At 42.6% G+C, this 20,411-nt stretch overlaps 4 protein-coding genes across 11 annotated transcripts; 2 read left to right on the top strand and 2 right to left on the bottom strand.

The window, feature by feature from the left end:
* Nucleotides 1-324: 324 nt before the first annotated feature.
* Nucleotides 325-7,981, bottom strand: uqcrc2b (ubiquinol-cytochrome c reductase core protein 2b). Of its 2 annotated transcripts, none has more exons than XM_086195725.1 (14): nt 7,874-7,981; nt 6,633-6,719; nt 6,073-6,222; nt 5,672-5,736; nt 5,521-5,577; nt 5,200-5,324; nt 4,111-4,208; nt 3,956-4,013; nt 3,755-3,850; nt 2,590-2,789; nt 2,398-2,478; nt 2,242-2,318; nt 792-945; nt 325-616 (listed from the first exon to the last, which is right to left on the bottom strand). In XM_086195725.1, the coding sequence occupies exons 1-14, from the start codon at nt 7,904-7,906 to the stop codon at nt 533-535; spliced, it is 1,365 nt and encodes a 454-aa protein (XP_086051851.1). In that variant the 5' UTR covers nt 7,907-7,981; the 3' UTR covers nt 325-532. The 2 variants fall into 2 exon arrangements, with proteins under 2 accessions (XP_086051851.1, XP_086051850.1); XM_086195724.1 differs by lacking the exon at nt 6,633-6,719 and adding an exon at nt 6,496-6,597 and having other exon boundaries at nt 7,874-7,979.
* A 499-nt stretch (nt 7,982-8,480) lies between these two features.
* Nucleotides 8,481-10,206, top strand: snu13b (SNU13 homolog, small nuclear ribonucleoprotein b (U4/U6.U5)). 2 transcript variants are annotated; one of them, XM_086195723.1, is made up of 3 exons: nt 8,481-8,694; nt 8,877-8,997; nt 9,733-10,206. In XM_086195723.1, the coding sequence occupies exons 1-3, from the start codon at nt 8,692-8,694 to the stop codon at nt 9,993-9,995; spliced, it is 387 nt and encodes a 128-aa protein (XP_086051849.1). In that variant the 5' UTR covers nt 8,481-8,691; the 3' UTR covers nt 9,996-10,206. The 2 variants fall into 2 exon arrangements, with proteins under 2 accessions (XP_086051849.1, XP_086051848.1); XM_086195722.1 differs by having other exon boundaries at nt 8,868-8,997.
* A 310-nt stretch (nt 10,207-10,516) lies between these two features.
* crym (crystallin, mu) lies at nt 10,517-14,352 on the top strand. 6 transcript variants are annotated; one of them, XM_086195718.1, is made up of 10 exons: nt 10,520-10,665; nt 10,755-10,854; nt 11,142-11,316; nt 11,390-11,540; nt 11,612-11,674; nt 11,762-11,863; nt 12,013-12,196; nt 12,695-12,816; nt 12,926-13,010; nt 13,090-14,352. In XM_086195718.1, exons 2-10 carry the CDS (start codon nt 10,824-10,826, stop codon nt 13,161-13,163), a joined length of 987 nt encoding a protein of 328 aa, XP_086051844.1. In that variant the 5' UTR covers nt 10,520-10,665; nt 10,755-10,823; the 3' UTR covers nt 13,164-14,352. The 6 variants fall into 6 exon arrangements, with proteins under 6 accessions (XP_086051846.1, XP_086051844.1, XP_086051841.1 ...); XM_086195715.1 differs by having other exon boundaries at nt 11,139-11,316; nt 13,090-14,351; XM_086195719.1 differs by having other exon boundaries at nt 10,524-10,665; nt 10,809-10,854.
* LOC147239420 (ras-related C3 botulinum toxin substrate 1) lies at nt 13,647-19,634 on the bottom strand. The gene is made up of 6 exons (XM_086195721.1): nt 19,303-19,634; nt 16,883-16,954; nt 16,613-16,730; nt 16,167-16,229; nt 15,428-15,587; nt 13,647-15,310 (listed from the first exon to the last, which is right to left on the bottom strand). Exons 1-6 carry the CDS (start codon nt 19,335-19,337, stop codon nt 15,180-15,182), a joined length of 579 nt encoding a protein of 192 aa, XP_086051847.1. The 5' UTR covers nt 19,338-19,634; the 3' UTR covers nt 13,647-15,179.
* Between the last annotated feature and the right edge of the window lie 777 nt (nt 19,635-20,411).

Genomic DNA, 20,411 nt, shown 5'->3' with positions numbered 1-20,411 from the left:
TCTCGCGAGATAATTCGCTAATAGCTCCGGCTACTATTAGCGCCTCCTCCCACAGGGGCTGCTTTCAACATGTTTTGCTGAAGAACACAAGAAAAAATGAACACTTTTTATGAGAGAGGCAAAACAAACTATGCAGGGTCAACTTACTCTCACTTAAAATATTTCAACTGTTGTTTTGATGTCACGTTGTCTGTTTTGTGTCTTGACAGCTCTGATTCAGTCATTTTTATGTCGTTTATGTGGTTTGTTTTAACTGTATCACTATCAAAAATAATAATAATCGAAAAGCTGGAACAAAGGAATTACAATGAACATGACAAAACATACCTGGTCATATAGATAGCATTTATTCATTATTTTACATCAGCTATACAGTAAATGTGGGCAAATGAGAAGGAGAATATATTGTTACATCACAGTGGGGTGTTATGACATTATGTCAATCAGAACATTTATTTTTGTCACAAAGTGGAGGAAATAAATTCTGCTTTGCTTTGAAAGAGAAGCTCAGCATGACGTGAGGAGGAGGGCTTTAGATCTCATCAACGAAGGGTGTTTTCGTCAGTTTACCGCTGGATGCCATTGTCTTTTTGCCAGACACAAATTTCTTGGCAGCCTAGAAAAAAAAAAGAAGCCATTATTAGCTCAGAAAAACATGTTTCAATCAGTAAAGTCATGTACAACTACAGAGAAATCGAACAAAAGTAATCCCTGGTGAGGGCTTTATGAAAAAGTCGGATTTGGTTCAAATGTTTGTTCTTTCAAAATTAAAGACGTCACAAATATCTTACATTAGACACATCAGTTAAGGAGATGTTGTCAATGTTTTTGCAGATTTCCTCTGAGGGATGGTAGGATCCCCCCGCCAGCGCCTGAGTGCCCATGTCCTCTAGCAGACCCTCGGATGTCTCCAGAGACATGAGGAACTGGGCCTTCAGCTGGGCCCTGCAGTCACAAAACACACACACACACAATTATGAGACAGCAGTGTGAGAGGGAATACATTTATTTTTGTCCTTTGTTGTATGAATGAAAAGGAGTAAAAGGCAGAAATCTATTCAAATTTACATACAAGATTATCCTCCAGTGGCTTTCTTGCATGAGAGAACAGCACCACCAACTGGCTCCATGTTGTAACTGTTCCTTTGTGTCCAAGCCCATTTGGACTTCATTGTGTGTCAGCTTATCGGCATGGGTGTGCACAATCAACTAAAATGACCATGTAATAGGAATGAAATGCCTCTCTACTGCAGCCCCACATGGTTATTGAGTTTGTGGAAAGTGAAGGATTTTTAAATGAAAAAAATAAAATACCAAGTGTTTACAATTAAACCCACTGCCTCACCAAGACTTATTAAATTCTGGAATTATTTTTGTGTCTTAATTGTGTAATCTAACTGAATCAATTTGCAATTTAAAAACTGATTCTACACTAAATTTACCACTGCAAGTACAAGTTTTACCGAAAGTCAAATAAAGTTGGGGTTAGAAATGTGTTTATGTGAATCCAAAACGTTTCTAGACCATTCCAAAAAGTCTGTGAGTTTTGCTTACTGTTTGGCAGAGTCAAGTGTGTGGGACTCGTGCTAAAAAGGTATAAGAAATTACAATCAGACTCTGAGAGCACTTTCATTATACTCAGATGTTTTAAAGTAACAGAATGGCATGAACACTGAAGTATAAAAAATTCTAAGAGCAGATCATAATTATCTATTGGCCAAGAGTTGATCATGAGCCAAACGGTCACTTTGATTGAGATGTGTCACATGTTCCGGGGTGAGCCCTGCCCACAACACTCAACAGCAAATGAATTAGCATATCAGAGTTCTGGATTCTAAAAGAAATCCTGAGATTTCCTCTCATATATTAGTAATCACTAATATATTTTAGGTGCAATAAAACATCTTTGCAGTCTTGATAATTTTGGTCTAAGTGTTTTTCTGATGAGCAACCTGTTCAATTTAACTGCAGAATAAAGACACAACTCTAACTGCATCTCAAACAGGCAAACCTCGGGACGATAAAGGTACCTTCCCAAGAGGCAAACACATTTCACATATTGTTGACGGAGTGAGTACTCAAATGTTGTAATGAAGCAAGGATCAGCTTCATCTCTGCCATATAATTGTTCCCAAATTTTTTGATGGTTTGATGAACATGAGTCGTAAAACCCCTCTAGTTACTCCATTTCAATCATTGCTCATGGAAATGTGCAGCGTAGCAGTGTTGCTGTGCGTTTACTTGGCACGAGTGAGGTCGGCAGCTGTGACTCCACCATCAGCAACAGACTTCACTTCAGCGAGAGCGGCCTTGATCACCTGAGCAGACGCAAACACACAAATGTCAAACCTGTTCTTTTTCCTATTCACTGCAAATTTTCTACAATGGAATACTCACATCGCCAGCAGCTCCTGGCTGTGAAATGGTGTAAACTCCAAACAGACCTGAGTCAGAGTAGCTGGCATTGAAAGTACTGACCTGTGAAAAAAAATAAGGTCTGCGTAATTAGTATTTAACATGTTAACAACTAATATGTCAACTTGTCTTCCCTTGAGCTGCAAGTTGGATTACACACAGATGACCACTCACATCAAAAGGGTCAGCAGTTGCCTTGGCAACACTGGCGACCAATTTGCTACTGGTACCGGATCCCCTCTTGACATGCGGACCAGCTCCCAGTAGTTGCTGCAGCACACTGAAGACCAGGGCCTCGCCAGAGCCCACCGCCGAAGCCTCGCTCACCACCACTGAGTGGACCAGACTGCTGATGCTGGGCAGACGTATCTCACCTAGAGGGAGTGAGAGGAGACAGGCGGTTAGGAATTTTGATGGGAACAGGAGGCTACAACTTGTCATACACCAGTTTCAAGTCCTGCAGGGATTATTTACAGGAACAAAAAATACTCATAGCTATATTTCTCATTGGTGTATCATCACTTGACACTACTGACGTTTCAGTTGTCAATATCTTGGAAGCATCTCTTCCACACAGTCCACCAAGGTGCATCTACAGTAAACCAGAATGGGTCATGTTTTGGCGCAGTTGCCCCTATTTTCCTTTTTTTGTTACACTTTTTTAAATTTAAAACTAGCAACTTATTTAAGCCAAAGCACAGTACAGAGGGGGAAAAAGGAATCAGACCACCGAGACGGATGGAGAAAATAAGAATCAAGGAGACCTCCCTTCTAATATTATGAACAATATGGGGTTGCTTGGTCACCCGTATTGCTTCATCGCATCTACTTGTGCAAAAGCAATCGGAAAAGAAAAAACAGCGGTGCCTCCCTTGACACACTGCTGCAGCCACAGAGCCAAACATATACTGCGTACCCACAGAGTGTAACGGCAGAACTCCAGACTGCCTCCCCGCCCTGTGCTTTCTTGTGGATCCCATAGACTTTGTATAATTATTTCCTCTTTCCTAACTGATTTTGCAATTGGAATAAGGGTCAGTTCTATTTATACAACGGTGAAAAGTTCAACAAACCAAACTTTGACACACGTGGGCTCATATGAGACAGAACGTGCAGGCGGCTATTGCTCCTTCTAAGGGAAGGGTGGGAGGATGCAATTTACAACTTCATCACTTTGACCATGTATGTATACTTCATCAAAGAAATCAAATTAAAGAGTTGAAACGCGAGCCTGACAAACTTCCAGTCAGACATCTTTCTAGTCATCTTGCAGAATGTGAAATGCATTTTCTGAACTTATTCTGATATTCATCTAACATGCACTGTCAGTTGGGCTCACCTCCACGATACTGAGCTTTGGCCCCTGTGGTGCCTGCTCCACTACGAATATTGAGGAATTGCTCTCCCACTTGCGTCAGAACGGTGTGATCGACACCTGAAACCAAAGAATAGGCTTCATGTTTTTCCTTTCAGTAAATAAAACACTTCACATGTAAATGGTTCACTGCAGCATCACTGTGACTTCAAGTTCAACTCTTACCCAATCCAACAAGAGCCATTCTTGCACTTGTGAAATTATTCTGGACAAACTGGTGCAGCTACAAGATGATAAAAGTCAGATGTGGTTTTAGATGGTGCTATGGCCACTGCCAGTGTTGAAGAATAAATCCATTATGTCCATGGAGCTATACTCACATGGTCCCCCTTGATGCTGTCCACCATGTGGTCTGGACAGTACAGAGAGTTGCACAGGGCATTCTTGTAGGCAGCTTCATGCAGACCTTCAATCACAGCTGGGGAGGAGACAGAAGCCGGACCATGAACTGCAATATTTAGATGGTAAAGCTAAAGAGTGTGTGCCTCCTTGACCTGCACCTGGTCACCAAAGTGGGTGTACAACATGCTTCACGTCTTAGAGCTGACATATGAAACCTATTCGGTGAATCATGAGTATATCTACCAAAGGATGTAAAATAGTACTGATGAGCCAAGCTAATCAATACAGCTATAGAGACTTGCAGGTATACTGAAGTGACGTTCAGATGACAGAGGAGTAACGGGGGCCTGTGCTAGGAGGCAGGATTAAAGGATTAGCGAGGTTGACTTCAGGGTGACACCAGGTTTTCCATACTACAGGATGGTTCGCTTTTAAGTGGAGTGTATCGCCATGCTATTACATGCTGCTGACTAAACCTTCTCCAGTGGAGGCTCAGAGGTGAGATATTAGCTACGAGATAAGATATGAGGTCAAAACTGTTACAAGTAATGGTGACTGACCAATGAATTCTTGTGGACAAAGCTGTCCCCATGCCTAGATGATCTATTGATTTTAGATCACTTTCACTGAGGAGCATGCCATGGAGGGAGTTATTGATGTTTGCCAGTTAGTGGGAGTATACATAGCCAGAGGGACAAATCACAGTCAGACTCTCACGATATGCTCCCTGAGACTGTGTCTGACCCAGCCACAGCTAACAGCATGATGCGGACAATGATTTAAAAGCCATAATCTACACCAGCAATCAAAGGTGATTATCCTCAGGATTACTTGTGCCTTGTTTATGGAACAGTGATATTAATAAATCAGCCAGCTCTTCTTGCCGACTTTGCCTTCAGCAACTGTGCTACTGTTAGCCTTTATTGTGAATTCATTGTCATCAAATTTTTTCAGGATTATAGTTGGGTCATCTTGTGCTGAATCCAGAGGAAGTTGTTGTGTGATCAGCCAACATTAACAATTGAAAATCTGTACGTGCGTGTGTGTCAGGGAAAAGTAGAGCCCACCTATCTGAGGGCTCTGTCCTGCCCGGGCCTTGTCCAGACTCACTCTAGGTCTGAGCTCTGAAACCTCCCACCGTCGGAACTCTGGGGCCGTCGTCACATTGATCAAATACTCCATGACTGTGTCACTGAGTGATAAATAGTCAGAAAAACATGAGTTTTGATGAGTGTTATTAATGTAATCACTCCTGCAACGTTCGCTATACCAGTTATATTTTCACAAAGGACTGAAGCCACCTTGCGCATCTCACTACAGCTTCAATAAAAGCTATCTTCTGGTAAATTTCAATCACGGCATGGTTCTATAAGGATCACGAGACTCACATATCATCCCTCAAGCAGTCAATAGTGTAGATCATGTTCTCTCTGGAGGAAGTCACACTGAAGTGGGACAAATATATCCATTTAAGAACAATGATTGAGAGAGACTGGACAGCCAAATGGTTTGTTTTGGGCCTTCTTAGTGGTTACTGACCTCAGGCTGCCTCCTACTGCCTCAATACCACGGCATATCTTGAAAGCTGAAGCACCTTTGGTTGTCTAGAAAAACAGAAATGAAAGTCAAAGTAGAAGGAACTAAATCTGTATCAGGTACATTATCACGCCATATAAATGACGTATTAAAACTTGAGCTATACAAAATTCTAAATCGCCAAAACATCCGGATTATAGGTAGATGGTTCAGAGAGTGATTCTACTGCTCAACAGAATTAATGGTTAATATTGAAGAGAAGCAGGAAAAGAGGGTAGAAAAAGAGGGAAATGACATATTTGCAACCCTGTGCAGCTGCATTTATTCCAATAATTCTTATGGACAGAGGGGTCAAAGGTGATTAATGATGACCACTGACAGCAAGCAGCGATAATGTATCCTACCAGGTTAGAGGCCAGCCGGAGGAGGTGGGTGACCCCCTGGTTGTCAGGGGTCTCATAGCGACAGCCAGCCTTGACAAACACTCCAATCTTAGAGGCTGGTGAATAGTTCTCAAGTGAGGCAATCACCAGTCCGCTGGGCAGCCTGGTCACCTGCACACAGATGGGATGTCCTTTAAGTGACTTGATTTCCAACAGGTAAACAAAGACTGACTTGGAGTATATCATGAAAGGGCAACTAAGATCATTTGGACACTCCATTAGAGAAAAAAAGGGACAAATATTTAGAAAATGTGACACACAAGTATGTTTTCTATAAGTAAACCAATCAATAGCTCCATTTTCAGACTCCACACCATACAGTCTGCACCCAGCCATTCCCACACAGGTCCTCAGCACAGCCATCATCATCACTCCCCAACATACATGGACATCCTGGAAAGAGTGGGCAGCCCCTGGAGAGAGCTTGAGGCCATCCAGGGGCTGAGCAAGGGACTGGCCAGTTCTGGCAGCTGCATAGAACCGTCTCTGTGGAGAAGAAAGACAAGTCAACAACCACTGACCTGTACATCCTGTGGCAGAAACTTAATGTGTTCAGCGGCCCCAGCAACCTCCACCTTACGGGCAGCTTGGGCCGCATAAAGCCTTGTCTGGAGAAACAGAGAAAATGGGAAGGCGGGACATTACAAGTAATGTGGCACAAAAAAAGGGCGGTCTGAGGGGAAGGGAAGTCTGAGGTACCAAGATGATTGACTGATGGAGTTGGTGACATTACAAGTGATGTTCCAAAAGAAGCTAAGTGGGGTTTCTAGCACAACTTCACCAACATCCAGGGTGCATGGAGAATGATAAAGAACTTGAAGCTGTCAAAAAGTACCAGCGACACTCAAAGTATAGCGAAAAACTTAATAAGACTGATGTATTTGGGCATGAGACTTCATCGGAGACATGGAGCTTTTTAACCTCTTCAGTGTTGATCCAATAATCACATCACCACTTTTTATCTTTTCTAGAGCTTTCAAATATATCACATATTCTCACTCAATCGACGGATTATTCATTTAAGTCAACAAGAGGGACAAGTGTTCAGAAAAAATAGAAATGTTCAGGTTGAATATTGGACGTGCTTTATCCAGTGATGCTGATCATGTGGTGAGTTCAAAGGACATAAAATATCTTAAGTTGCAATTTAAAACTGAAGAGAATTGTATCAATGCAAATGTCGCCCATCATACCATGCAAATTTATTAAAAGACATGGTGTAATGTTCAGGTTGTTGAGCTGAGGTTAAAGCTCTAATTCCACTCTTTTGTACAATATTATAAAATCTAGTGGTCAAGGGTAGTTTAAGTGGAAAATAACAGAAAAACCCTAAGCCTCAGACAATATAACACAATAAGATAACAATTAAATAACATTATTTTTAAATTACATTGCCAATACGCTTAGAAGGAAGTTAATTGAGGAAGGGGTGCTAAATCAATTGTTAGCAACACTAGCTTGAAGCTACGTTTCATTTCTCGGACGTATCGTCATTTTTATTTATTGGTTTAACAATTTTTTAGAGTCTGGGCTGAGTGAGCTGGGTTTAGTACTATTCTCGTGTTTATCAACTCGATCTGTGTGGCGTTAAGGACACAACGTCAACGCTCAGTTAAGTCTCCAGCTGACAGTTTCCGCGACCTCTCGGCAGTTTGTCCGGACACGGAACTCTTTATCCAGTACACAGAGACTAAGACACACTAGGACAGAGAGAATAACCGTCCCGACCTGACCTGTTAAACAAGGGGAAGGACGTTCTTACCGATAACTGGCTTATTCCCCGAATTCCCTTCATTTCTACTCTCCTTAGGGACGATGAAGCAAATATGGCCGGTGACAAAGTGCCCTACCCAGCATGCACAGCGCGTTCGTCGCTAAATAAAATATAGCTAAGTCACATAAGGGCGCCCTCTAGTGCCACGGAGTTGAAGTAAAAAAACCTAAAAAAAAAAAAAAAAAAAAACAGAAAAACGTTTTTCCTGTTTTCGGCCAAAGTAATTGATTTCTGAACTAACATGGCAGCTGTAAATACCATAAATTTGTATTGGATTGAAAGTGTTTGATTTGTGCATGTGACAATACATTTTTGTGTTGAGAAAAAAAATGAGGACATATTATTCATCAGTCCTACTGCTACTTTTATACTGTAGTCTTTAAATATTCAAGAATTTCTTAGTATTTGGGCTTAACAGAGCAGTACAGTCGTTTTAAATTCGTACATATGCCGGATGATTAAATTTAGTACATATGCATGGATTATCCACATGAAATATACTGATACTTTTTCAGTCCAAAATGTAAATTTAGCATACACTCTTAAAAAGGGGGCACCATAAGTCTAAAGGAGGCATTTCCTGTTACTTTTAGCGGCTTCCCTAAGCGCATGCGCGTCACTCCACACGTGTAGTATACGTCCGACCTCCTGCATGAAATAGACCTTACCAAGTTAGTAGCACTGCTTAACCAAATCTTTTTTTTTTAATCGCGTCTTGTTTCCTTTTATCCGAGGTGAAAGAAATTAGTCCTCCGTGAAGCATTTCGCCGAGAGGGCCGGAATAGCAGGAAAACATATTTCACAAAATGGTGAGTGTTATGGACCGACACAGGCTAACACACTAGCTAACTATTAGCCACTGAGATTAAAGGCTAGAGGAAGGATGCTCAACTTGAATTTCAGTCTTGTTCTTGTTCTTGTTTACTTAATTAAGTGGGGTTCCGTCATTTTCATACTCAAGTTGTGTTTTTTCCCTATGCTGTTCGACGAGACTGAAGCCCCGGTGAACCCCAAGGCCTACCCGCTGGCCGACGCCACGCTAACCAAAACCATCCTTGACCTGGTGCAGCAAGCCTCCAACTACAAGCAGCTGAGGAAGGGAGCCAATGAAGGTATGGGTGATTGTTAAAAGCCAGCGGCTTGATTCAAACGTGAGATCGTCGGAAAATTAGAATTTTGGCACTTAAATAATGGCAGGTTTGAAGTTTGCTGTGAGACCGCGTTTCTGTTACGGTTCTCGTTAGTTCTGGGATATGCGAAGCTTCAAACTTGGCCACTAAGAGAATGAAATCATAACTTGGGAAAAGGACTTACGAGTTAATAAAAGGTCATTTCAACCGGCCAGATTGCAGTGAAAACCGGTTTTGATAGTCTAAAAGACTCTCTTCTCCACAAAACAAACTGACAAACTAACCCTTAACCACACTTTAACCGACCCTGTATCCACTGTATGCTGAGGGGTTCTGCTCTCTATCAGAGATGAGAACAAAGTTGATCACAGTTTCCAGGCCTGGAAATGCTTTTTGAAAATAAAGCCAGAAGATGTTGAAAACGTGGATCAGTTAACATCAACTCTTGGTATTAATGCTGGTTTTCCTTTATAAATGTTTATGCTTGATTGAGCTATGTAGCTCTATTAATATAATTTAAATATCCTTTGTTGAATTTTGACCTGGACTTACTAGTCTTTTTTTTTAACCCTTTTTCAATGAATTGGTGGTAATGAATTTCTCTGGACCACGGTCTGAAAAGTCTTAGGAATGTATTTGTAAAATGTAAATGAACCCTGCAGTGTCCCAGGAATGTTAATGTCGTGCACGCTGTGCGCTGCTCTATTTCTTCCCCAGCTACAAAGACCCTGAACAGAGGTATCGCTGAGTTCATTGTGATGGCTGCAGATGCTGAACCACTGGAGATCATCCTCCACCTGCCATTGCTTTGCGAGGACAAGAATGTTCCCTATGTGTTTGTGCGCTCCAAGCAGGCTCTGGGCCGCGCCTGTGGGGTGTCACGCCCCGTCATTGCTACCTCAGTCACCATAAAGGAAGGGTCTCAGCTCAAGCCGCAGATTCAGTCTGTCCAGATGGCTATTGAGAGACTGCTCGTTTGATTTGTTGCACTGTCGTAACAACATTTCCTTGACGATGAAGACAAAATTCCAGAGTAATACTGAGTTGTTTGATTAAAAAAAAAAATGGTTGTCCAAAACAAGGAAATTGTGGGTTTTTTTATTATTTTTTTAGGACTGTGTCCATTAAGTGTATCGGCTTACCATGGTATCATCTGACTCAATAAAAATATTTTTTATTTAAACCAAGAAATTTTCATGCACCGGTCTTTTTTCATGTATTTTAGTGTATAGTTAACTTCAGTGAGAGACTCATGGGCTGCACATGTTCTGCATCAATTAAACGTGTGTGTGTGTGTATATAACAGTTGTGATAATGGTGTCATCTCGTGCTGTTTGCCTTCTAACTAAACTGCTCCGAGTGCCACTTGCCCATATTTAAAAAAAAAGAAAAACTTACTTCACAGCATTGACGGTCACCCGCCTCCTCCGGCTGGCCTCTAACCTGGTAGGATACATAATCGCTGCTTTCCGTCAGTGTCTCTGGCTGTTACACATTAACCCATGTTGTGGGTTCAAAGGGGTGTTCAGCTGAACAAGGAAAAACAGTTCGATCTGTAGGACTAAAGGTTCAGAACAAAACTGGAGTCTGGATTAGAGCTCTCAACGGGTCGGGCCGTCCCGACAAACCCAAAAGGACCCGCGGGTTCAGGTAAAAAAAAAACATGAAATTGTCGGGCTCTGTTAAAACAAAACAAAAAATCACCAGTGAAGAAAGCCTGTGACTGCTGCCTGCAACAGGCATCATGGAGAGGGGCGGGGCAGAACTGACGCTGCTTGCGTGCATGTCTTCAGGCCCTGGAGGAGAAGATGGAGTTGGTGAAAAGTAAACTTGCTGCAGGTGAATTCACCGTCGATAGAGTAGGAAATCCGAGTTGTGGGAAGTGTTTGCAGTGGTTCTAGATTCTGATGGAATGGATACTGTGTATGAGAAAAAACATGGGAGCGGAACAAGGGGGGGAGGGGGTCTGGCCGAGAGCTGGGTTCGGGTTTTATAATTAGTGTTGCTGTGTCGGGCTGTGTAGGGTTTGGGCTTTAAAACCTGTGGTCGTGGTCGTGTCGGATCGTAATTTTCAGGCCCATTCAGAGCTCTACTGTTGGTTACGTCTCTCTCTCCCCGAACAGCAGCAGCAGGAGTCATGGCCGAGCCTCCGGCCTTCATCGGGGAGCATGATGTTAAGCGTCTGTTGAACTATAGAGATCTGGTCCCTCGTCTGGAGGAGGGCTTGGGGAAATTCTCCAGAAGGGACTCAGGACTGATTCAGCCTGTTCGCTCTACGGTGCCTCTGCAGAAACACCAGGGGTAGGTTCATCGTAACTGCAGCTCATTAAAACACGAGAAAGATCTCGTAGCGCTGACACGTTGACTCTGGCAGATTCCTGGGACTGATGCCCACGTACATGCAGAACGAAGGAGTCCTTTGCACAAAACTGGTGTGTTTTTACAAGCGGGAGGAAGGTTCAACTCTGCCGTCCACCCAGGCCACAGTGTTGCTGCTGGACCCAGAGATGGGCAATGTGATGGCTGTGAGTAGAGCAAACGGTGCTCTGACACACTGGCAGCTTCACTCACTTATTATGATGATGACGGTCTGCAGATGATGGATGGAGAGGTCATCACCAGCATGAGGACAGCAGCCGTCTCCGCCATCTCTGCCAAGGTTGTGTTCTTCATCCAATCAAACCCAGCAGTTCTTTGTGATGTGATGTCGTTTCAGCCATGCGCGTCTTCCTGTGTGTGATTGCAGCTGCTGATGCGTCCTGGAGCAGAAGTGCTGGCCATACTGGGGACGGGGAAGCAGGCCATGAGTCACTACAATGTCTTCACTGAAATATTTGCTTTTAAGGAGGTATTAAATCACTTAATTTACATTTGAGTTAGATCTCACCCCTGTCTGACCAGTGAATCCTTATTTAGCTTCATTCTAATACTGGAACGAAGCCAGAAAGTGAAATTTGTTTTTTCCTACTCTCTTCTACTTCTGGATCTCCATCAAAGGTGCGTGTGTGGAGCCACAGTAAACGGGGAGGGGAGAGGTTCCGTAACTCTGTGAGTGGTCCTGTGACAGTATATGATTCAGTGGAGGAGGCAGTGAGGGGAGCAGACGCCATAGTGACAGTGACCAAATGTACGGAGCCAGTTCTGTTTGGCCGGTGGGTTAAACCAGGAGCCCATGTAGCAGGTGAGGAGAACCCCCCCCCACACACACACACACACACACACACACACACACAATTTTTGTCAAGTTGGCGTTCTTCCAGCCATGAGAATTGGTAGTGAAACAACTTTTGCGCCCCCGGCGTTGTCTGACAGCTCAAGCAGTCTGGTTTGTTCCCTTTGTGTGTGCTGTTTTTAATGAAAATGTATTTATCGAGACTGCTTTGACATCTCGTGTGGCATCAGGGTCGTTTTTCGTGTAAAACCTCCAGGTAACAGAAACTCAGTCTAGTATGTCAAAAACAAACGCCCGCGTGAGTCAGCATGAACCGCATTTACAAACGTGTCTTTGTAGGCGGTCAAAACTCATTCAAATCCATTACTGTCAAACTCACCCATTAAAAATAGGCAAACTCAACGATACCACTCTATCGTATGGAACTTCAATGTGTGTTTGTCACAATGACCTTGACCTTTGACCTCCAACTACTTGTAAAACTGCGTGTCTGCTGACGGAGAGCAGCCGTGGGAGCTTGCAGGCCAAACTGGCGAGAGCTGGACGACATGTTGATGAAGCAGGCGGTGGTGTACGTCGACAGCAGGGAGGGAGCGATGACGGAGGCTGGTGACATCATCCTCTCTGAGGTCAGCCTGTCAATCCTCACGCTGTCTGACTGACTGCATGTAGTGCAGAACATGTGTGTGTTTGTGTGTGTGTGGGAATTGAGACGACGGTGCATTTACTGGGTTTCAGGTGGAAGTGTTTGCAGAACTTGGAGATGTTATAAATGGAACCAAACCAGCATGCAGAGAGAAGACAACTGTGTTCAAGTCCCTTGGTAAGTCATGTGACCACATCTGATGTAGGATCGGCGTGTATTGATACTTTCACTTCCAGCTGTGTTCCCGTGTTTTCAGGGATGGCTGTAGAAGATGCAGTGTCTGCTAAGCTGGTGTTTGACCAGTGGAAGGTTGAAGCCCGTCAATCATGAGCGATTGGAATCCTGTCCTCTGGATTTGACATCTGTGACATCACTAGAGCTAAATACCAACAATAAGGTGCTAGGCAGCTGTTGCCACTGGACAGCCATCTTTGTATTTAGACAAGGGTCTATGCACCCTCTTTCATACTATGGCTGTTATGGACTTTTCTGCTAGTTGATATGAAACCTGATTGCATTCTTGAGTCAATTGTTTTTGTTTTTTGTTTTTTTAAATGGCAGAATAGAGATGCTTTAGTGTGACCAACGTTGAGCTACCGATGACAACCAGTCAGCAAACTCACTGGAATATTTACATCAGATGTGATTGTTGGCTACTTGGAGCTGAAAACTACTTCCAATGTTCTTTACTTATTCAGGTTTTATATGAACGTATAGACCATGAAATCCATCTTTGTCCTGAAAAGTAAGCTATAGCTGGGTCTTGTTTTCAACAGAAGTCAAAATACAACAAAGCATTTTTAATGAATTTATTTACTTAAAAAAATCAACACATGATGTGAAATGATACCACATTTAGCAAGAATGTAAATCCAAATGTGTTCTTCCACTGCACCATTGGAACACTGATAGAAATGAGTCCAGATTTACAGTGGCTGAGCGATGGCAGCCATGCTTTTTGATCAGCGCTCATTTCAAAGTAAAATGCATTTGTCTAAAAAAATCAATGCTGAAAATTACTAACAACAGAGAAGCTAAAATCATTCACATCCTCTGAGTGCTTCTAGGCTGGCTTGTCTTGAACTTCCCTTGGGGCGGGGGAATCAACATGATGTTGTTGCATGCCTTCATCGTAGCATCATACACTGAATAAAAGCCAAAATACCCTGCGCATTTGTGCCAGGATTCAGCGTGAGGTTGAAATGTTGGGCGTAACCAGGCTGACGTCACTTGAGAGTAAATGTGTGTCTGACGACTCAACTGTCCCATCTCAGGGAAGCAACAAACAAAAACTATGAGGTTGGATAAACTAATTAAAGAGCAGAGCATCTCTCCACCGTCCCAAATATCAAATACCGTTGTCTCCTCAAGTCAAATGACAGCAGCAGGCCGGTTGTGCTTCATCAAAACAAGCTGATTATATGTTGAATATCTAGTTCGAAATGTTGCTACAGCACGTTAAACATTCAATAAAGATCTTCGCTAAGTGTTTATGACTGCATGATAGTGTCTTGTGAATCTAAACGAAACATTTTAGTGTTCATGGGCTGACTTCAATGTAAGTTTAAGCAACTAGTCAGAGTAAACAAAACGGTCCTTCAATCAGAAGGTCGAGAACGAAAAAGAAACGAGAAATGGTATCTCTGAATAGTTCGTTTTTACCTTCGCCAGGCAGTTTGTGTGTTGGTTCTGTCAGCAGGGTTATGACCAGGCTGAGTGAGAAACCATTCAAATGTTAGGGCGGCTCAACGTCACATAGCAACAACAAGTGACTTTTCCTCTGAACACGTGAGCCTTGGAGGGAACTCTGCCCTTCTAGTGTTGAAGTTAAATTTCTTCAAGGCAGCAGGAATCTTTGTGTGAAGGAGAGAGAATACAGGACACACTTTTAACGGCTACGTCTGTGGTTAATTTCTTCTTAAAATCACATTCAAGTAGTGTTTCTTCACAATGTCGGAGAAAAAAAATGAAATGATGAAAAAAAATCCTCCCTCTTAATCAGTAATCTCAAATCAAGCCCCCCCCCTCCACACACACACACACACACACACACACACACACACACACACACACGCACGCACGCAGACACAAACACACATGTCAAGGCCTTAGCAAACCACTTCATTCTTGTCAATCAGAAAGGACTGGACCATAGTAAGCAACCAAGGTCTAACAGATCTATGGGAAAACCTACAAACGCTGCTGAGTTCAAGTTCTTAGAGATGCAGGTGTGATCTACCGGAGCGTCTATATAAGCAAGGACAAAAGGGTAAATGGATATTTGGAGAACCTCTTCCCTCTTTGTAGGCAAGTTCAGACTGTGTTTCTACTTCCTGTGGCTCTGGATTACAATATCCTGCACTTCCTCTTCTTCTTCTTGATGGGCGGGGGGCACAAGACCGCCCTGATGGCTTCATCAAACACCGTCTTAAGGCCACGCTGCGTCAAAGCTGAGCACTCCAGATACTTCACCGCACCTGGTGGCAGACAAGAACAGAAAAGAATCTGAGACCCTGAACAGAAAATACCAAAATACCACCAATAATTGTGTGTGTGTGTGTGAGTGTGTGTGTATACGCAAAGTTGTAACTGACTTATTTCTTTTGCCATGGCTAGGCCCTGAGGGTAGATGATGGGGGACAGTTTCTTCTCCTTGAGCTTTTCAATGGTGTCCTTGTCATCTCTCAGGTCCAGCTTGGTGCCCACCAGGATGATGGGCGTGTTGGGGCAGTGGTGTCTCACCTCAGGATACCACTGTCAGAGGAGGGAAAGATTTGGAGATGAAGAGGTTGGGAGCATAAAAGAATAGTTTGCCCAACACTTTCGAACGTGAGAGGCCAGAGGACACAACCTAGCAGCATAAACTGACCTCAATTGTTTTATTTTATAACATCAAAAGAAAATGATCCCGACAACAAGATGATTTAACCTGGCACCTTATTTCATTTGCTCCAAACGAGTTCTTAGAAACACACATGACGTAACATGATGTACTTATTTTTTGGACCATATCCAGTTGGCTTAAAATGTGCTGACAATTTAATGGTTATGGTGCATCCTTTATGAATGCGCTGATTTCATTTATGATTAGAGCTGGTAAGTTTATGCTCAGATCGGTCTGCCGCCATTGACTTTAGCCCAGGGACAGATGCAAATTAGCTTATAGCTATTCCTGTTGCAATACGTTAACTGTCCCCTCAAATAAATGAATGAAAAAATGAAAAACAAGACACAGTTCCAGACAGGTGCCAGCACTCGCATGCCCTCCATGGCGGAGGAAGAAATGATTAACCACAATAAGGACCTGCACAGATAAGAGAAGGCTGAACTCACCTTAGCGCGGACGTTTTCGAAAGAGGCCGGACTAACTAGTGAGAAGCAAATCAGGAACACATCCTAGGGAGGGAAAACCACATCATTAACCACCTCCAAAGACTGAAACACAACATGAGTCAAACTTCATTCAAAAAAGTCGTCAATTACACAAGAACAACCAGGAACTAATCTCTAAATCATTCAACTGTAAATCTGGACCGGGCGAGTTAACTGCAGACTGACTCACAGTCCCTGAGACACAAAGGCTGGTTTGTGGGAAGGACAAAGGCGTAAACAAGAGCACCCTTTCCCTCCCTTCAGCAGCCCCCACACTCTAGAGGTACTATGGATACACGGCACTAAATTTCTCAGTGCACTGACTCTGCCTTCAGGCGTGTGAATGCAGTGTGAAACCATACCAACAATGTCTGGGTGGTACTCGTCTATGATACTATTATACATACTGTCTGTGGGTAGGACAGTGGCCTGAGTCTGTCGTAGTCCTCCTGTCCTGCTGTGTCCCACAGGCCCAGATTCACTGGTTTGCCATCCACCATTACATTGGCAGAGTAGTTGTCAAAGCTGGAGGGGAACACAGTGATATCACTCGGGTTATACTGTCATGTGAAATAGTTGGTCGTCACAGCTGCTGCACACATGAATATTTAGTTCGGTTTTGGTGGACTGGCTTTATCAGCTTAACTGCAGCTGCCAGTGGAGAGAGTGCTTCTTACACTGTGGGGATGTACTCTCCAGGGAAGGCGTTGGTTGTGTAGCTGATGAGCAGGCATGTTTTACCCACCGCCCTGGGAGGAAGAAGAGGAGGAGGAAGAGGAGGGAGGAAGAGGAAGTACAAGGATTTGAGCTTCCATCTCATTATTTGAAAACTTGCAGAAAACACAATACCGAACATTTTAACATGCCTTGCCTGAGGGATAAAGGTGTAACTCACAGTTTATAATGACAGAACATTCTATTGATTCTCTGAACAACAATACAATATTTGCAGGTACCACAAGGTCCGCCGTTGACATGAGGTGATAGACTTCCACTGACACAATCCATTATGTCACAACTCGCAAATGGCAACAAGTTTTGGTTCAGAAATTTATCGTTGAGAAAAATGTATCAAATCATGAAAATAAAATAAAAAGCAAGCCCTTATTTAAAAAAAAAAAAGAAACACTGTGGAAAATATAAAAGCAGAGGAATAGGGGAATTTCAAATTTAAGGTATAATTACAATGGTGGCTCACGCTATGGATCGATATTCAGATTTTGCATAGATTACGCTGGATCATTGGTCACTGAATTGATGAATCATAAAACCCTAATGATAGATTTACAAGTCAGACTTGAGGTTTAAACTGAGACAGATGTGGGTGACTGACACAAGATGATGCTCTTATTCGATTCCAGTGGGATCATACTTCAAATAATGTGTGAGAAATTGACAGTTTCTCAGGAGACTCTCAGGCAATTATTTGGGGTTTTTTTTCCCACCAGCAATGGTAATGAATAATACTAAAATAATAACTACGGCTCGGGCACAGGATCTTTCTGTGTGGAGTCTCCATGTTCTCCCTGTGCCTGCAAGGGTTGTGATCATTTAGCAAACTGACTTTCATATATGAAAAATATGTTCAGTTTTAGGTGGCATGATGGTGCAGTGGTCAGCACTGTCCTCTCACAGCAAGAGGGTTCTGGGTTCAAGTCCCGGCTCCAGCACGGGATCTTTCTGTGTGGAGTCTGCATGTTCTCCTGTTCCTGTGTGGGTTCTCTCTGGTACTCCAGCTTCCTCCCACAGTCCAAAGACATCAAGAGGGGACGAGGCTGATTGATACTCTAAATTGACTGTAGGTGTGGCTGTGAGTGTGAATGGTTGTCTGTCTCTATGTGTTGGCCCTGTGATGGACTGGTGACCTGTCCAGGGTGAACCCCGCCTCTCGCCCTAAGCCATTGGGATAGGCTGAACCCCCCCCCCCTACCCTTAACAGGAATAAGTGGAAGAAAATGGATGGATGAAAATAATAATTATTAAAAGGTTCCAGCTTCCCAAATGTGAATTTGGTAGGGCTGGGCAATAAGGTTACAAGTAAATATCATGATTATTTCTAACATTTACCACAATTATGATAAATCAACAACTATTCATAGACTATCATCACAAGCATTGTGCTTGGAATATGCTGTTCAATTTAGGGCCTTGAAGAATTGGAAAAAAAAAACATGTGATTGTGATTATTTTGACTGCTGTCCACATTACCAGACAATCACCGTTCTGGTTTATTATTAACATTTTAACTCAGAACCACACTGAAATGATGATCGTGTGATATTTGCAGGGCTTTGTACCAAACACAGATGTTTTCACAGAATATGATGTGCAGGCTGGGAGACCTCTGCAGTGTCTGAGTATCTTATTTGGACACATCCTGCCTTTAGCAGGACCATATTGTGGTTACAATAGAATTTCGGGTAATTGCTCAGCCTGATCTCAATTACGCTAATCTTAGTTAATCTCATTTCCAATTACTGCCCAGCTCTACAATTTAGAGTGTTGTAAACAATTGATAGGTATTGTGACGTTATATCTGGTCAAACATTTGAAAGACACAATCGAGAAAACACGCGGAAATGGACTGAATTATTCAAAATCCTATTGCAAATCTACAAAAAATAAAATAAAATAACGTAAGTGAAGTATAAAGTCACTGCTTCAAGGCGTTGTGATTGTTGTGTTCTTGGGTCGATATCCAATCAGGCTAAGATTAATTTAACAAACCACTTAATTCCCAAAGTTGAAGGGTTGAGGAAACAAACAGTAAAAAAAACAACACTTTTTAGATGGCTAATAACCAAACATCCATGTAGGACATGACAGCCTGGCTCAGGACCGTGACATGCTGTGACCCGTCCAGTAACGCCTAACCCGGAGCATGTCGACGGAGCATGTCGACAAATCTGTCTGACCCAGCTGGACCGAGAGCAACAACAGCTGTCGCTCATGTTGGCACGTCTGGGGCTTGTTAGCCGCCAACTGTTGGTAACTGGGTCAACCAAAACAACCGTGTTAGCCTTTCACCGTTATCTTAAGTGTTTAAGCAGGTATTTTATGGAGTTTACAGCGAGGACAGAAATATAGTTCAACTTACCCGTCCCCAACAACCACGCACTTAATGGCCTGCATCGGACAGCTCTCTCGCTAGCACCGTAACAGCAGCTAAATCTCGGTTAGCTTAGCTGGCTAACAGCGGCTAAACTAAACCAGTCCTGTAAAAAGTAACGGAGCACACAAAATGAAACGACCTAGACTCCCAAAAAGTTTTAAACGTTGTAGATATTATCCAACTCCCCCCTCTCCCACAACAGCACCAGGGTTAAACTCCAAAGTTGTAGAGAAATGGCAGGCAACACCCAAGAAAAAAAAAAACTCTGGAGTCGAGAAGATTGAGGGGAAAAACGCCCACAGTTTGGAAGCTGCTGCAGCTCCAGGATTCCCTGCAAGTCACATCCGGTCAGTCCAGGACTGAGAAAACCTGCCATCTAGTGGTAGCGTTTGGGAACAACACCCTAGATAGACATGGAATGCAAGTCATGAACACCTTTCTCTCTGACAATACGTGGAGCAAAAAACAAAAACAACAACAACAACAAAAAAAACTGCCAAAAATTATACACTACTTATTGACATGAGAGTATTTACAAAGCTAGGGTTGGAAAATAATAATTCCTGTAAATCTAACGTGAATTTTCAACTCTATTTGTTTTCATTGCAACTTTTCTTTGTCTCACTCTGTCCTTTGACAGATAGACAGGCAACATTATTTTTCTTTTACTGTCACAAAACAAATGAAAATATATATTTTTAAACCTGTGAAAGTTAATCTAGAGATGTACTGTGCAATAATGGGGGGAAAAAAATCACCAGAGAATTCAGAAGTGCTGGTGTTCAATTCGCTAATTTGACTTCTACTCCACTGCAGTAAAGAAGGTGATGTCTCATTTTTGGTTAGAGTCAAAATCTGATTTGCCGATTACTTTTTTTCCCAATATGAGGATTTTTTTTCTTAGTGCAAAAACTCTAAAAGCAGAGACTGGGAGTGATATGTATGCCATCAAATATATTATACAAAGAGAATGGAAGTAAACTGAATAAAAAGATTAAAAAGACTTAAAATAGAGAACTATTCTTTTATGTGTCGGGATATTCATCAAATTATCATTCTTCTTCTTGTATTATTACATTCAATTTATCTGCCAG

Source organism: Aulostomus chinensis, chromosome 23, assembly GCF_037954235.1.
Source record: "Aulostomus chinensis isolate RoL2024-O1b breed Wild chromosome 23, RoL_Achi_v1.0, whole genome shotgun sequence".
Classification (NCBI taxonomy): Eukaryota; Metazoa; Chordata; class Actinopteri; order Syngnathiformes; family Aulostomidae; genus Aulostomus; species Aulostomus chinensis.
Note: the sequence above shows the minus strand (reverse complement) of the source record. Positions and strands in the feature narration are given on the sequence as shown.